This window comes from Melanostigma gelatinosum, assembly GCF_949748355.1.
Source record: "Melanostigma gelatinosum genome assembly, chromosome: 15".
NCBI classification, from domain to species: domain Eukaryota; kingdom Metazoa; phylum Chordata; class Actinopteri; order Perciformes; family Zoarcidae; genus Melanostigma; species Melanostigma gelatinosum.
The window spans coordinates 13,733,690-13,750,927 of NC_136648.1; the positions used below are offsets into that span (position 1 = coordinate 13,733,690).

Sequence of the window (17,238 nt, forward strand, 5' to 3'; positions counted from 1 at the left end):
AACAAACTTCCTACAGAGACTCAATGATAGTGTTACTATTGGTTTACTAAACCAAAAGTATACGGCAGAAATATACAGTAAAGTGATGTTTTATGGGGGTTAAGGGGTGTCTGTCTCAGTTTAAGTCAAAGTGTATGTGTTTGGGTTGTTTTGACCCACTTAATCCACTAGGACGGGGCCTCCCACAAATGAAGATGGGGCCAGGAAATTGTGGTTGCCTAGCAAGTTTTACATCCACGGTGCAACGTTAGAAGACGTGCTGCTCGGCTGCTGCTTGTGCTGAGAACTTCAAACTAACAGCAACTATTTTAAAAACACAATTTCCCCTTCGAGGTCCAGGTTGCAACACTGACGGTGCAAGATGTCCGTCGCAGGATTTAAGAAGCAATTCTACAAAGCCAGTCAGGTAAAAGCGCGACTTAAAATAAACATTAACGTTAGCGGATAGCTTAGCTAAGGCTAGCTAACTAGCTGTACTTTTCTTGTTAGTCTACGCTAGCTTCAAGCTAACTTTAGCTGGTTCACCAAAGTGGAAAACTGGTAACGTTAACTAGTTAACGACGTCTCGGCTAAACATTGACGTTAGCTGACGTTATACGACACGTTTTAACTTGTTAAAAAGTATACGACTAGCTTTATTGTTGTTAAACTCTTAACGTTAAGTAACTGTCAAATGAGTTGTGGCTCACAGGTAACGTAAACGTTAACCCTTAACTTTGTATTGTATTCCTCAATTGTCAAAACAATTTACGTTTAAGTAGAAGTGCAACTCTAATTTGTTGAAGTTTATGACTGACACAGAAGTAGGGCATTGAGAGGTTGAGTTTCTGGATGGTTGGTACAACATTCTTTCGTCGTGTTTTGATGTGATGTTAAACAGCAGGTAGATGCATTACTCATATAATGTTAATACCCTAAAGTGATGTTCGTGTTTGCTATTTCTAACGTGCTGGATTACACAATGTTTTCAAAACACTTGTCTCAAGACAAATTGGCCAGCATGTTGTGGTGATACTACAGTTCAAATCACACACCTCATGTTAGTCATCTCTCAGCTGGATGTGTCTCTTATGTTTCCAACAATAGAACTGAGCCAGCCTGTGAGCCATGGATTATATCAATCCATAAATATTCAAGATTTATTCATGTAAATTAGGACATTACCACATCGCCATATTCTAACGTTATTAAATAACAGCCCTGCTGCTCTGAAGTCAATTAATTATCTCTAACATATAAAAAAATCTACAATGTCATACCTGCACTTCCATTATTAACTATCATATAAACTATTAACTCCAGGCTCATGTTTTTATCTTTGGCGTTACTGTTTCCATTGCTGAACGTCATCTAATTTTGGAAAAGTACAACATTGCATGAATATGAAACTAAAAGCACAAGTTACCACTGATGCCAGATGGATATGGAAGCTTCGAGAAGCAAGTCAAATGTTTACTCAAATAGAAGTGACTGCCATATTGTGACATCCCCAGTATCGTACATCATTTATTAAGTCAGGTTTGTCCTGTGCTTCTAATTTTCCAATGGCAGTCATTCCACGCCAAAACAAATGTAACTGTTGGCTCTTGAGACAGCTAAAAGGTAAATTCGCCACCACAAACATGAAGCTCAACAAGACGTGGGCTGTGAAACCGGTGGCCTGTGTTTTGATGACAACTGCCTTGCAACAGGCCTTTGCTTTGACCTAACATTGTGTGACATGCAAGTGGGTGTGTGTTGGAATCCAAGTTATGTGACTACTCTGCCCAAACTAGCTTCCAGTTCTTAAACAATCCAGCAGATTGAGTCTGTACATTGACAATACAGCAATAATTACAAACCAGGGATGAGTGCACAGAAAGCAGCAGTGCTGTGGTGCTGGCCAACTCCCAATGCCAAATCCTCAACTCTTTGGCTGTAGAGTGTAGCTGGTAACCTATGGGGCCTATACTCAACACCCTGCCCTCTGGTAGCACAGGCCATGCCAACAAGCTCTTCGGGTTATTACACTAAATGAAACGGGGTGGAGGAGTGTAATCAGTTCTCTAAGTTAGTTGCCGAATAAGCTCCACATCGTACCGCCATAAAAATATGCTTTATTCAATCAATGATTTAACCAAAAACATATACCGGTAGCTGATATTGTGCCTGCTGTGTTTTTAATTGTGCACCTGCTCTTTCATTTGATTCATTATATTATGTATCTTGCGTTTGTCATTGACCAACAAGACTTAACCCACATGCTCTCTACAAATGTGCTCATGACCCTGTCTTTTTAAGCCGCATATTTATTTTTAGCTTTTTGAAAATCTAAGTAACAAAATGTACCAGAAATATTTCGAAGCTAAACGTCATGTAACTGGTGCTAAAATTCAAGTTTTTCAGGATCGATTACGTACTCCAGGATGAGCAGGTTTGTTAGTCACGGAGAACAAAAACCCGAGTGCTAGAATGAAGCCAGATGGGCCGCTCAAAGTGCGTCTGTGTTTGGATTTCACACATCTACGTGACACAACAACTTCACATCTGGTACAGAGAGATTAATTAATTGCAATTAAAATGCTGTTTATTAGACTAAATAATTGGGGAACATTTGGTGCTGAATTATATCCCATGACTCAATTGGCAATCGGTGCTTAGGGTATTTTCACAGCCACTGAATGTTTCATACAAAACTACTTTACCAAAGCTGTATATTGTACAAACTACAGAGATTGATTGATCCATCTGGTCATAGAGTTGTATCTGCAGTGTGGAGCCGACAGCTGCACCGAGTTGAACCAATCGAGGAAACACATGCACAATGAGTCTCTGTTTGGCCTGCCAGCCAACTGCACTAGATTTCAAAGTTAGTAGCTCTGGATGAGAAATGCAGAACGTATGTGCCATGTGTGAGTCGGGATATGAATTGAGAGCAGGAGGAGGTAAGCATGCGTGTGTGTGTGTGTGTTTAGTAAAAGTATCCATGGATGTGGTTGTAGTGTAGGAAACTGAAATGTGTGTGCTGACCTGATTGGAAAAAAAGGGAAACCTTTTAGCAGAATTCTTTATGGAACGGAGACTCTCACTAGAGAGGAAAGTCCAGTTTTCAGCATTCATTCCCTCGTGCAGTCTTGAGGTTCCTCCACTGACGGAAAACATGGGTATGTCTCAGAAGCTGAGAGTTGTGTCAACTAGGCCCGGAAAAAATGTTGGAAACAGTTAAATATCCATTTCAAGTTTGGAAGTAGACAGCAGTGTGGTTGTGAAGGTCCGGTTAGAGCCCCTTTTGACAACAGGTTGTTACCCAGCTGAAGTTTCCTACCTGTGGCGTATTCCTCCATCAGTCGGCTTTATTGCTGTGATCGCTCTGTGTTCACAGCTGGTGAGTGAGAAGGTTGGCGGTGCAGAGGGAACCAAACTGGATGAAGACTTCAAGGACCTCGAGAGGGTAACATGCATACATTTTAAGAAAATATCTGTAATAAACATAAAGCACAACATGTTCTGTTTTACTGAAAGTGAAATGATGTTTCCCTCACTCATTTAAACACTCCTAAAGGCATAACACTCGGCATATGCACACACGCCTAAATGATTCTCTCTCTTTAACCTGGACCGCCAGAGAGCAGATATTACCAGCAAAGCAGTGGTGGAAGTCCTCAGTAAGACATCAGAGTACCTCCAGCCCAACCCGGCAACAAGAGCTAAGCTTTCCATGCTCAACACAGTGTCCAAAATGCGCGGGCAGGTCAAGAGTCCTGGCTACCCCCAGCCCGAGGGCCTCCTGGGGGAGTGCATGACCAAGTATGGACGGGATATGGGCGAGGAAACCAACTTTGGTAAGCACAGTGGAAGCATTTTGAGGATGAGATATCGGGTGAAAGAGAGATGAACATTATGGGTTATGGGGGTCCATGAATCTACTTAGTATAAAACCAATGATTATTATTATTACCATGCCTCACAATGTCCCACACTAATGCTGGTGTTGTGTTGTGTACTGCAGGTGGGGCTCTAACCGACATTGGAGAGTCAATGAAAAGGATGGCTGAGTTCAAGGACTCTCTGGATATTGATGTGAAGCAGAACTTTATTGATCCACTGCAGGCAGTTGCTGAGAAGGATATCAAAGACATTCAGGTAGAATCAAATAAGTAGTATGCTTCTGCACGTACAGGCCGGGCATTAACTAATGAGCTCCGCAGTCAGTGGGTCAGAAATAATCAAAAATAATTTACTGTCCAGGTGTATATTTTTAAAATTACTTGAAAATGGTTAAATGACACGATTTTATTTCTCAAAACCATCATAAACAAGTGAAAACACTGTTCTGCGTAACCCCAACCTCCCAACTCTTTCACCCCCTCAGCACCACCTGAAGAAGCTGGAGGGCCGTCGTCTCGACTATGATTATAAAAAGAAACGTCAAGGTAAAATCACAGATGAAGAGATCAGGCAAGCCCTGGAGAAGTTCCACGAGTCCAAAGAGATGGCTAAAGACTCCATGCACAACCTGCTGGAAACAGATGTGAGTAACCTCTGGACTACTCTTGCACACTTTGCATTGCAAATGACACATTGAAACCTGCTGGACTTGTTTATACAACACTGGAAAAACTGCAATGGCTTTTATTTTCACTACGGGTGTCTTTTAAAAAAATAATAATAATCCTGTTGCCAATGAAGTAGGCAAAGTGATGCCAACATGTCCAAAGTCAGAAAACATTGTTCTTAACAAAATCATGATCCATAGTAGGCTTAAAATGCGTGTTTTGGTAGATTAGTAGCGTGAACACAAGGCTAAAGTTGTATAGTGCTGTCAAGTTTTTGTGAATGTTATTTAGTGTAGTGACACGAGTAATACATCTAATGACATCTTGATGCAATTATTATATTATGAATAAAAGCATTTATGACTGAAGCAGATGGAGTTGAATTGGCATATTCATATAACGGTGCATTAACATAGTGAATTTATTTCAGGCCCATAAGTTAGACAAACTCAAAATAGGGGGGAGGAATAAGAAGATGAAGCTAGATCAGGGGTGGGCAAACGTTTTGGCTCGGGGGCCACATTGAGTTTTAAAATTTGACAGACGGGCCGGGCCAGTAGCAGATGAATGGAGTGTTTGTCTGAACTAATATCAATTACAAGTAAAAGCCATAACCTAAAAAGTAACTTGCATTTCATTTTCGTGGGAACAGTGTTGTTGGTCACCCTTTTTAACCTGTGCGTCAACGTTTGGTGTCAGTTTGGTTGTGGCAATTCTCAGAACAGATCTGAGGTGTTCATCAGTTAACTGGGATCTTACACGGTATTTTTTTATTGCATAAATGCATATTTTATCATGCACTTACTTATTTAAGCAGTCATTTTTGACACACAGTTTTTTGTGTAAAGGTTAATGACTGTGGTCTTTTTAGCAGTTTGATTCTTTGAAGGGATCATACAAATATTTGAGTGTCACATCTAACATTGTCAGAGCTCTGCTCTGTAGTCTTTCCTTGTCTCTCCCCCTTGTGTCACGGTGTGGGTACAATTCACTGGCGTCAGGAAACGTATCAGAATACCCTTATTTTATTGGTTAAACTGCGTCACGTGACGTGATATACAACACATTGGTCTGTGTTTTTCCTGTACAGCTGAACAAAGTGCCATAAATGCTGGAAAGGAGCGTGAATAACTCCGCTGCATAACGCAAAGGCCACTGAAAACGGGTCCGCGACGAACCACCAGTTGAGAATCAGTGGTCTGCAGGATCGTGACGAGCGGTGAACAGCTGTTTGTGTGGCGTGTCTTCCGTTTCTTCCTGTTTCATTCACCTACATTCCCCTGGGTCCTAAGCCCCTCCCTGTACAGCTTGTTATCACCCTCTTTGCACCAACGTACATTTATAACAAATACCACGCATATTATGGTAATCAGCGTTGCATATGTGTCAAACTCTATCGGTGCATCTCCGGTCTGTCTTTGTTCATCCTGCATCGCTCTGTTCTGTTCTTTAATGTGACGTTACTGGAGCGGCGGAGCCTCTCCCAGCTGTTAGCAGACTGTTGTGCTAGCAAGCAGGCTCGCTCGCGAGCTGTACCCAGCATGCATCACAGACTGTTGTGTGCTGTGGTGTTTTTCTCTGTTGAAGAGCGTTAGTTGTGGGTTGTTAATTGTTGTGTTATAAAGTTATGACCATGACTAGAGTTCCCTCTCAATACATATAAGACAACTAGCGCTGACAGCGGCAAAGAATACATTTAGCTGCCTGTTGAAAGCAGACAGCAGTTCTTTCGGCTATGCACCGGTATAATGGTGTGTGAAGAATTCATGTCATCCCGTAAATAAAAAACCGGCATACTGCCCAGCCCTAGTCTTTATTATACTTTGGGCAATTTTGTACCAATATCTGACGGGCCGGATTAAAAGGCCCAACGGGCCGTATCCGGCCCGCAGGCCGTAGTTTGCCCATGCCTGATGATCACCATTAGAACTGTATGAAACATGATAGTCAAACCAACTAAAATGTGTCATTCTTGTTAATATTCCTACCTGATAATATTTATTCTGGTTGTAAATCTGTTTCAACTGCTCACAGCTTCTCAGCTAGCGGGACACCTGACGCATACTGTCGTTAGAGAAGTAACATGTGGCTTGTTTGGTTTGTTCCACAATGACTTGCAGTTGTGAGAGCTTGTCAGACCCGTTTTCATACCTGCCATTGTGAGATATTTCAGAGGGAAGTTATTGTGATAAAGTGGTCTGACGTAATGATGGAATGATGTGAGACCGGAATACAAACGATTAACCAGTAAAGAATGCTCTGAAGCACCTCTGCTGTTTCCGTGTTTGGTCCTGAAATATATATATATTTTTTGTCCGTGTAGGTGGAGCAGGTGAGTCAGCTGTCTTCTCTGGTTGAGTCTCTGCTGCAGTACCACAGACAGGCTACGGAGGTCATGGAGGAGCTTTCTTCCAAACTGACAGAAAGGTCAGTGCTATGGACTATTTGTGGAAGATGACACACCTTTTGTATGTTGAGGCTGTGTCCTCTGGCTCGTGACAAGGGATGAGTCGGCTGCACCGTGTTCTCTTCTGCCCATCTGATTACAACTCATTCATGTTATTTAGTGGCAGCTGATGCTTCACAATGTACTTGCAGTTGTAGTGATTGGATTACAGCCCACAAGAAAATGAATGCACATCTCTTTGTTTAACCAGCCTGTATCTGTGTTGGTGCTCATGGAGGTGATTTCTTTTATTCCGATTGTGTGCAGGGTGACTGAAGCGCAGTCTCGTCCAAGACGTGAATTCACACCCAGACCCAAACCAGTGTATGACTATGGAGAGGTAGAAAACTCGAATGGAGGATACGCACCAGCTGCAACAGCCCCTCCAGTTTACTCTTCCGGTAAACTTACTATACATACGTATACTTACTGTATATTTTGTTCAGGCGGCAACCTCTGTCTGAAGAGTGAAGCCAATGGGGAAGTGTGTTAACGTTGCATTCTCTCTACTGACCAGCAGGGGGCGACTCCTAGTTCAATCGCTAGTTTCAAGTCTTCTTCAATACAACATGATGTTCATTTAGTAAATTCTGTTCCCAGTAAGAGTAAAATAGAAAGGGTATGCTTTAGGGCGGGGCTACCTACAGGTCGCTACCGTACCAGAGCCGTGTTGCAACCAATGAAATATCTGTTCATTGGTTGCAAAAAAGCCAAGATGGTGACGGCCAAATCGCCGAACTCAAGGCTTCATAACGGCCGTCCACAAACCAGTGGGTGACTTCACGATGACTGCGTCCACTTCTGATATACAGAATATGATTTTGTTAAAGTGTGCTTGTCTGCAAGTCAATCTCATCCTTGAGACTAATGTGTCTTTCATTTTGCGACATTAAGCAGCGCCTGCACAATATCCAGGTCCATCCATCCAAAGAACCTCCATCAAGAGCCGACCGTGTGAGTGGGACAGACGGAGATAACGTGTCACTCACGCAGAACTAGAGAGTGTCACTACTTTCACTTACTCCGGTGCACATCTGCGTGGCAGAGGGCTGTATGCATGTCGGTGTGATGGTAAAGTAGTGGACTAACACTGTTGAATGGTGTTGGTTGGGTCCACTGTGTCAGGTTACCAGAACAAGACACGGGCTTGTTAGATATATATAAATGTCAGCAAACCATGTGTGTTTTTTTATCAGTGACTGGTGTTTTTAATCGGGTTGTGAACCAAATCTAAAACATTTGTACCCACAGTCATTGTTTTGCTGATTTGTATGTATCTATATGTATGCCTGTTCACTAACGGGTGATCCTCCTGAACCTCAAGAAACATCACTTCATGGTTCATTCTACAGATAAGGTCATTCACCTCCTCAGTCAAAGAAGAGAAAATTAATGTCTTGGCCTAAAACTTGATACGGTCGTTATGAATGAAATAGTTCAGCCATGCAACAGTGATCTTGGGCTTCAGGAGGATTCCCCGTTAACACTTACTGATGACTAACTTACAGACATCTCTGGTTTTATGGTCCTATTGTCTGGTCCTCGTCCTACTGGAAGACATACTGGTGACGCAGGATATACTTATCTCATTTGTTCTTTCTCCCTCCTTCCATCTCTCTACTTTGTGTGTCTCCTCCTGCAGCTGAGCCGTCCTGTAGAGCTCTGTACGACTTTGAGCCGGAGAACGAAGGAGAGCTGGCCTTCCACGAGGGTGACATCATCACCTTGATCGATCGAATCGATGAGAACTGGCTTGAGGGAGCCATTCGTGGCAAAACGGGATACTTCCCCAACAACTATGTCGAAGTGGTGGTACCTCTGCAACACTGAAAACAGCAAGGCAAGAGGGGAACCGCAAGATGGAGAGGATGAAAATGGGGGTTGCTAGTGGGCTATCGGCTCTCAACAACCAAAGATAGCTAATCGTTATTGTAATTAAAGGGTAAACCAAGACAGGGATCTAATTTGTACCTAAGAGTTAATTGAGTAAAGAGCTTTTTTTTTTATTCTGTCAGTTTATGTCAAGATTACATTTTGAAAAACCGTTGGGACAGAGGGATGTTCAGCCAAAAAACGGCACCGCAATGTGAGCATTGACGATATCTCGAGTATTTACATTCATTCTCGATGCACCTGTGCACTTTCTACACTACACCTCCATCACCGGGACTGATGAAGCAGGAACAAGAGAGAATGACTTATGTAATGGCATGTTCAGCTGTATCCACTAACACTAAGAAGTGTACTTCTTAGTGCAAGTACTTCTTTTTTTTTTTTTACTATATTTGACATTCACAAGATGCCATTCTTTGTTCTGTGTATTGTTGATATTGGTACTACACACATGAATTTAGTCTTCCAAACTCCGTCTTCCACGATCACAGTTTTCACTTCTGTGCCTTCAGGCTTTAGTGCTGTTGTCTTCATGGACTAGTTTGAGTCAACATGGAGGACCGGCTGCCCTCTGTCCATGTTTGAGACTATCCTCGACTGCCATCTGGTGGTTGTAAAGATCGCTCTTAGCTATTGGTTTGAGTGCCACTGTCATGCGGCCTCTGTCTCTTACCAAACCCACCTTTAGTGTCTTGTGTTGTACTTTGGATTTTCCTATTCTTCCAAATAGCTGGAGCCAGTCAACAGCTAACATTGACTGACTGCTGTAGTAAATGTTTTTTCAACACTACACCGATCAGATAAACTCTGTGGCAGTTTTACAAACATTTGCAGTTTGTTTGAGACTAAAAAGTTGTAATATAGTCTATTCCACAGAGCTGGAGGCTTTCCATAAATATGCTTAGTTATGTCAACTTTTATCAATTGTTGCTACTTTAATGATTTACTTACTTTAAATTTACTGACAGCAATATTTCTCACTACACTCCACTCTCTTTACTTAAAGCTTATTCCCGCCTTGGACGAGACTGCAGTTTGTCGTTAAACGAAAAAATATTCAATCTAGCATCATGCGTGCAATTCTGCAAAATGAAGTAACATTATTATATGCAAACCCGTTCAACTTTTTTGTATACTTCGCAATTTAAAGGGGAAGCTAACTTTGGTTTCCATTTGAGTGTAGCAAAACAAAAATGTTTCAACCTCAAATATTCTGCAGTGTTACACAAAAGCCATCCGCGTCCTTCAGTTCCTCTGTTTTCTCAGGCTGTATTGATGCTGCTGGCAGTGTCGCGCATCATGTTTTTGTGGGCTTTTTACCCAACCGCTTGACAACGAATCTGTGTTTGTTTTCTCCACATAGTGCTGGGGCAAGCTTGGCGTTAGTACTCTAACCTATAATTTGGAGCATGTAAATTAATTTGATGTGTTTTGTCCAAAACCTGACAGAAAATACTGCATAACTATCACCAAAGAATTGTGTACCGAATTCACTAATAATGAGGAAGGCCTCGGCACAATAGCCAGTTTCAGTTTCAATTAAGTCTTTTGCAAGCTGACTATGAACTGTGAGAGTTTGTGCTCTTCACTAAAACACCAACTTTCTCTTCCTGTCATGATCCCCTTGTTAGACCCCGCCCCCACCCCACTCATCTCTCCCATCTCCGTTTAAACTGGGAGTGGAACAGACAGGTCTTTTCAGAAGGGAGGCTCACAGCAGTGGATTATGCCCTCCCTCCCCCACTGCTCTTTATTCACCACCTGTCCCCTGTACTCCTACCCCCTTTCTCATTATCTGCCCCATCCCAAATACCATGGTGCCTCTGGAGTCTCCTGGTCCACTCCTGGAATAATGTCTTTTTTTTTTTTTTTTTTTATCATAGCCTTACATGTTTTGTTTGCATGTCTCCAATGTTAATCATGTTATGTATAGGGGGCCGTCGTCAATGGCTGTGCTGAGGAATAGCTGTGTGGTTCAGGTGTGGGTTTACATGCCTCATTACACTAAAGAGTTTGAGACGGGAGGAGAGGGTCAGGGGTTCAGGTTGAGCTATTATGCAGCTTGTATAATATTGATGATGAATAATGTCGTGCAAAGGGCTAAGATAAATTTTTGTGTGCCGCTGTCGTCACATCTGAAATAGTTGTCTTCGTGCCGCGGCTGACATTTACTGCAACGCTACATTCTGTGATTGCTCGTATTGCATCCATAACCACGAGTCTCTCAACAATGCAACATTGATGAATGAAGTATTATCAGACTTTTAAGATTTATTTTATTATGCACAGTCTTAATGGAATGTTCTGTGTTCAAATGTAACTGCTTTGCATGAGTCTTCATTACAGCCTCTGTGTCTTACGCAACGCCTTATTTTTGTAACTGTGACACTGCGGGGAGGCTAAACGTGGGATTATCCTGGATTCTCTTTTGGATATATGGATTACCTCTGTACTAAGTGTAATCATTGTGTATTGTATACTTTTGTAACCATGTAAAGGGAAATGAATGCTGCATTCACTTCTTCAAATAAATATCAATAAAGTAAATTGGCTCCCAGCGTGTTTTTACAGCCCTGAAACTGAATTGACCTTTTTCAATTTATATCATTTCATGAAAGTATGTACACTGATGCAGAACCAATCATAGAGGCGTAGGATCAGCCCCTTTTAAATGCGCCTGCTTCTTACTTATATCCATCAATTGACATTTGCGTAACTGCTCTTTTTTTGGCTCGTTTTCTCTGTATACTTTGAACATTTATCTCCCAACCATCCAACGTCTAATCGGAACAGCCACCCATCTGCATGATCCCCCAGACACAGAAGGCTACAGCAGCCAGCTGTTGGATTATTGCCACAGCACTATCTCATCGGGGAAGGCGTGTCACTCTCCGAATTACTCAGCGCCTCTTTGTCCTCGGTCGGTGCCCAGCCAACGACACTCATGGCGGCTGCACCCGTCAGGCAGCGCTCCGGGCCGGGGGGACCCCGGGCGCAGCTCCCGCCCTGCTACTACGAGGGATACCTGGAAAAGCGAGGACCGAAGGAAAAGGTAGGCTCGCCCCGGTGCAGTGCCATGTTGTTTCCAGTGCATGCTGAGTGGGTAGCAATGGTCAGTATGTGTGTGTGCACAGCACACCAGCTTATGATCCCCCATTCCCACAGAGCTGTCAACTTCCTTATTGTGTTAGAATGGGCGAGGCGGGACTGTACACTGATGCTGGTGGGGAGCGGATCACTGATTTGTTGTCCTGTTCAGCCTGATTTTTGCCAGAATCTGACGGGGATAGTGTGCAACCGTTCATTAACGGATCACAATGTATGAATTGTGGAAGCCCGGTTGCTGTCAAACCTCGCATGTCATTTAACTCGCATCGCTCGATGGATCTGTGGCTGTGTCTTTAATAACTAGGCATCTATGTCACATAAAAGACAGTGTCTGCGAAGCATTTACATCACCCAGAATACAATGCAAAATCAGAGAACACTCATTTTGACATATTGTTCTAACAGCCTGATCCCTGAAGTGCAGCTCCAATATCTCAAATACAAAGTTGCATACAGTCAAAATGTCAACTCTTTTGCATATTGTTAATTATTTACAAGGTGACAAATACAGAATGGGATACCCTCCCCCCAGTCTCTCATTAAGCTCATTTGAAGGCAATATAGACATGTAATGTGAGCCTGGCTCAGGTGCAGGGTATTGCACTGATCCATGGCCACAGATTGACAGCAGCTGTGGCTCACTTCCTATTCATCTCCTGGGACAGGAAATGGGTGATTAAAAAAAAAAGAAGGGAAATATTCATTACACACATGAGACAGCAGTGTATCCTCTCATTTCTCATGTCTGCTTCTTTCTGGGTGTGACAGGCGGCCAGGCGACTGTGGACCTGTCTGTGCGGGAATTCTTTGTATTTCTTCAACAATGCCAAGGACAGTCATGTAAGTTTCAGACTGTTTATGATGTGTTGTTTGTGCATCATAGTGAGCTGGCACTGAAACGTGTGTGTGTGTGTTACAGTATGTGGAGAAGCTGGACCTCAGTGGGTTTGTGTCCCTGAAGGACGACTGCAGCCGGGACAGAAACCTGGAGGCAGCCAGACTCATCCTACGCATGAAGGATGGAGAGACCAAACTCACAGTAATGCACACTCACAGACACACATAAATACATACAAATGAACACTTTTTGTAAAGTGTAACACTGCTGTTGTCTTTACCAGGCACCTAATTTGGAATCAAGGGAGCTGTGGAAAGGTTTCCTCTACTCCGTTGTGGATGTAAATATTCATTGTCTGCACGCCTGCGTCCTCGCATCAATCTTTATCTCTCCTGTGCCGTCTTTAAAATAGTCTCCCCTCTGTCCAATCACAGCTGAATGTGCCCTCCTGTCTCACGTTGCTGCCGGGCCAGCTGCAGATGCTGAAGGAGATGGTGGACAAAGAGAGGTCCAGGCGGAGAAATCGCACTCCCACGCGTGCTCCTCCCTCGCCCCTCTCCGTGCCTTTAGTAGGAGAGATCCCACCGTGAGTTCTCCTTGAGAGGATGCACTGTAGCTGTACTCCCTTTTTAGTGGACTGCGTTCTCATCATTAATGTATGCGTCATGCAGGTGTTTTCGACCGGTGTCTCGAACAGAGGCCGAAGTCCTTCTGGAGAGACACCCGGACTGTGGCAACATGTTGCTCCGTCCAGGCAGAGATGGATGCTCGTTGGCCGTCACTACGAGGCAGGACCTCAATGGGTAAACGCCCGCCGGACATCTGAGCACCACAGCTGCAAATATAGTCAGACGCAACATTCACTGCCAGTGTTACACGTTCATGTGTTTGTCTCTTTTGCTCCAGGTCAGTGTTCAGACATTACCGTGTGACTCAGAGGGACCAAGGTGGTTATGTCATTGATGTAGAAAACCCTGTGAGTGTTTAATACTTGCAGATACACTTCAACACTCATAACATCTCTAAAGGTGGAATTATTCTGACTTTTTTTTTTTTTTACTATTATTGACTTTCTTTGACATTCATTTTTAATGACAGGAGAAACCTCATGTTAGGGATGCATCGATCTAACTTTTTCACTCCGGATACAGATTCTAATATCTAAATTCAGGGTATCTGCTGCCGATACCAGTGCTCCCTTTTACCAGATGTATTATCTATATACCTCTGCACTGAAAACATGCGTCCACGACTTACCGTAAATGATGTGACTGATTGCAAGAACACATCATTTTATAATAACACGATTAAAGAAACATAATTTTATGTAAATCAGTCACATCATTGCAGATACCTGATCTCCTTTATTGTATTGGTGCTGATACAAAACAGCCATATTGGATCGATGCCTCAGGGGACAACTTGTCAGAAGTAAATACAGCTAGTATCTTTACCTATATTATGTTGTTTCTTAAAGGGATTTTTGGGGTGGCATGGCAACAACTCAGCACAAAGATCGTTTTGGAAGAAATATAGAACAGGAAAATGACAAATATGAGTGCTTTGAGATGGCAACAATCAACGATGTCTCGGGCTGTGTGTGAACAGCCTCAACAAACCAGCTGCTTTAGGCGTATAATACAACAGGTTTCCTCTTCCAGATCCCCTGTGCTACACTTCACGAGGTCATCGACGCTCTGGTGGAGAAGACAGCGGGAACTCTGCAGCCTTTCCTGCTGGAGGAGCCGTACGAAGAGAATATCAGTGAGGCGACCACGCAGCGCACGCATGTTCTCAAGATTATTTTTTTGTCTTCCTGATTATTGTGACAAGCAATCAATAAGGCTGCCCGAGTTATATTCCGTTTGTGTCCTCAGCATATGTTTCCGCCAATGATGAGAACGGAGAAAGGATCCTCCACACTGCCCCCTCCAGCCCCCTGCCAAAGGCTCCCGCCCTGCCTCCAAAACAGGGTTCGTCTCTGCCACATAAAGCACACGCAGACAGTCGCAGACAGACGGCAATAACGAGCACTGCTTTTTGTTCTGGTGCAGATCGTTGGCCCGGCAGCCCCCTGTCCAGGTCTCCGGCCCCCGACCGCCGCATCCTGACCTCACCAGTGCCGGCCTCGCCCACCAACCCGATGAGACGGCTCATCCTCTCCCCTTCACCTCTCGCACAGAGTGAGTTCATGCACATCTCACCTGCTGCAATCCATCCTGAGTTACAGTTGTTGTTTTTTTAAAAGGCTCATTCAGTAATCTGAGGAGTAATTTAATAAAGCAATTCAATATTTTTTTTATAGAATCAGGTAAATCTACTGGACATAACAGAGACATAACTTGATGTGTTTCCTCTGCCTTTCCACAGCATTCAATGAGGAACTCAAAATGAAGCTTGAGAAGAGACGAGCCAGTCAGGAGTGATCCACTCGTAAGAAACAACCTGCTGTCACATCATACTCGACCTTCAGTGCCAAACCCTTTCTCACCACAGCTATTTATCCGGTGCCTTCTAGGTGGAAGACAAGGGACTACAAATACCGCCGCCTTCTTGTAGGGAGATACAACATGTTGGACTTAGATGGTTAAATGAACTCTGGTTCGCTCCATAAGAGCGAGATTGTCTGGTAAACACTGGATTAGGTTCATAAAGCGCAGCCTGCCTTGGTTGGGGTAACAATCCGCTAGTTCTTTGTCTACTTTCATGAAGCTGTTTACAAAAAAAGTAGTGCCACAACAAATGATCTTCCTTCAGATCAGAGTCCACACTGAATCAATATATCTGGCAGCTAAAAAAAAGCATTCAGGACCACCAACCGAGCCAACTGATGTTTTCTCGTCTGAGTGCTGAGCTGCTGATGTTACTGCTGCAACACTGGAGACGAAGAACAAGCAAACCACAGACTGCCAAGATCAACGCTGGAGACCTGAGACACTTTATCTGCTCTGAAAATATACAAAACCGAGGATTGCTCAGGTTTCAGCTCAAGCAATTCTCCTCACTCACCTCATCATCATCACATGTGACGTGACTGAAAAATAAATATTGTCTGTGACTGTCGAGCTGGCCCGAATCTAAAAAACTGCACAATCTCTGCCTGCTGCTCATGAGTGCTATTTGTGATTGATAAGCAACTATTAATGTATCGTTGATTCAATGACACTGTTGTGGCTCATTTATGACTCAACTTTAACCGTACTGTTGGCGCTTATTTTAAAGTGTTTCCTTATTCTCTCGTATACTGTGTCCGTGCTATTGTGTATGATGCAATGACTCACTGGTGCTCAGACTTGCCTGGAAACTGCAGGTGATTTCTGTTCCTCTTCAAGCTAATGAAGTGTACTCGTATGTGCGACTGCCCTCCAGTGGAATGTCTGTCAACTAAAGGGACAGAAACCTTATCAGCACATCAGTCTTTACAAAGTGCACAAGTACAAACACTGAACCAGCCTCTTGGCTTCATCACAGTATTGTTGATCATTTGTTACAGGTCTGAAGGTGCTTAAACATAACGGCATGTGTTTCTACAATGACATTTGTTACGCCAATCGGCCAGTAGATTTGTGTCGAGTGACTCATACGTGTCCTCTTGCGATGAACAGTTTCTTGTATGTTTGTACATGACGTGTCGTGTCTACTCGATCGCTATCAAAGAACAGTGTTTGTTAGATATCAGGAGCATTAAATGGTTTTGCATGGATTTGATTTGTTGCTTGTTGTGAATTGATAGGTTGAGCTTAAACGTTTCAGCAAAGTTTGCAAAAGTCATTTGTTTGTTTTTTACAGTTTAACATGAAGGTTGTTGTATTTTTGTTCAGTCTTCCTTGTTCCTTCAGTTGAGATAATCTACCATGATCTCACACACATTCAGATACATTTATATTGGAAATAAACTGTTTCTCCATATTTAATTATTTTTTAAATAGATTACTTTAATCATTACATGAAACAACTTCTCTTATTTCACTCTGAAACAAGCCACATTTCTCTTTATTCCTTAGTAGGCAAACTTCTCTACAATTTCTAAAATTGACATAATCCACCATTTTCTTTTTTTAATGAGAATATGGTATTTTTATTTTGTCTTGATTTGTGAAATTTGTAATATGAAAAAAGAGGACAAACAAAAACAGTAAATATGTCAGTTATGTAAGATGGAGGGACTTGATGTCCACACATTAGAGCCAAGATGTGATGTGGCCTGTGTACATGGACTGCTCCTCCATACACCTGTAATAACAGAGGAACTGAATTGGATTGTATGTTTTGCAGGTTATATTCTATCAACCAGAAATAAAATGTAATGGCTCCACTATATTTCATACATTTGTATTAAGGTTAAGTATAATATTGTGTATAATACACATATATATTTATATAATCCATCCTATGCATTGATAAGACACCCCCAGCTG

At 42.8% G+C, this 17,238-nt stretch overlaps 2 protein-coding genes across 3 annotated transcripts; both read left to right on the forward strand.

Moving 5' to 3' along the window:
• The first annotated feature begins 269 nt into the window (after nucleotides 1-269).
• LOC306788918 (endophilin-A2-like) lies at nucleotides 270-11,431 on the forward strand. The gene is made up of 8 exons (XM_079284651.1): nucleotides 270-406; nucleotides 3,362-3,430; nucleotides 3,605-3,821; nucleotides 3,989-4,122; nucleotides 4,352-4,510; nucleotides 6,859-6,962; nucleotides 7,249-7,382; nucleotides 8,624-11,431. Exons 1-8 carry the CDS (start codon nucleotides 362-364, stop codon nucleotides 8,809-8,811), a joined length of 1,050 nt encoding a protein of 349 aa, XP_079140777.1. The 5' UTR covers nucleotides 270-361; the 3' UTR covers nucleotides 8,812-11,431.
• A 355-nt stretch (nucleotides 11,432-11,786) lies between these two features.
• On the forward strand, nucleotides 11,787-16,414 carry stap2a (signal transducing adaptor family member 2a). 2 transcript variants are annotated; one of them, XM_079285624.1, is made up of 12 exons: nucleotides 11,812-11,926; nucleotides 12,751-12,822; nucleotides 12,902-13,021; nucleotides 13,104-13,160; nucleotides 13,255-13,406; nucleotides 13,492-13,623; nucleotides 13,727-13,796; nucleotides 14,482-14,584; nucleotides 14,698-14,793; nucleotides 14,875-15,003; nucleotides 15,191-15,253; nucleotides 15,339-16,414. In XM_079285624.1, the coding sequence occupies exons 1-11, from the start codon at nucleotides 11,819-11,821 to the stop codon at nucleotides 15,244-15,246; spliced, it is 1,095 nt and encodes a 364-aa protein (XP_079141750.1). In that variant the 5' UTR covers nucleotides 11,812-11,818; the 3' UTR covers nucleotides 15,247-15,253; nucleotides 15,339-16,414. The 2 variants fall into 2 exon arrangements, with proteins under 2 accessions (XP_079141751.1, XP_079141750.1); XM_079285625.1 differs by having other exon boundaries at nucleotides 11,787-11,926; nucleotides 15,191-16,414.
• Nucleotides 16,415-17,238: the final 824 nt, after the last annotated feature.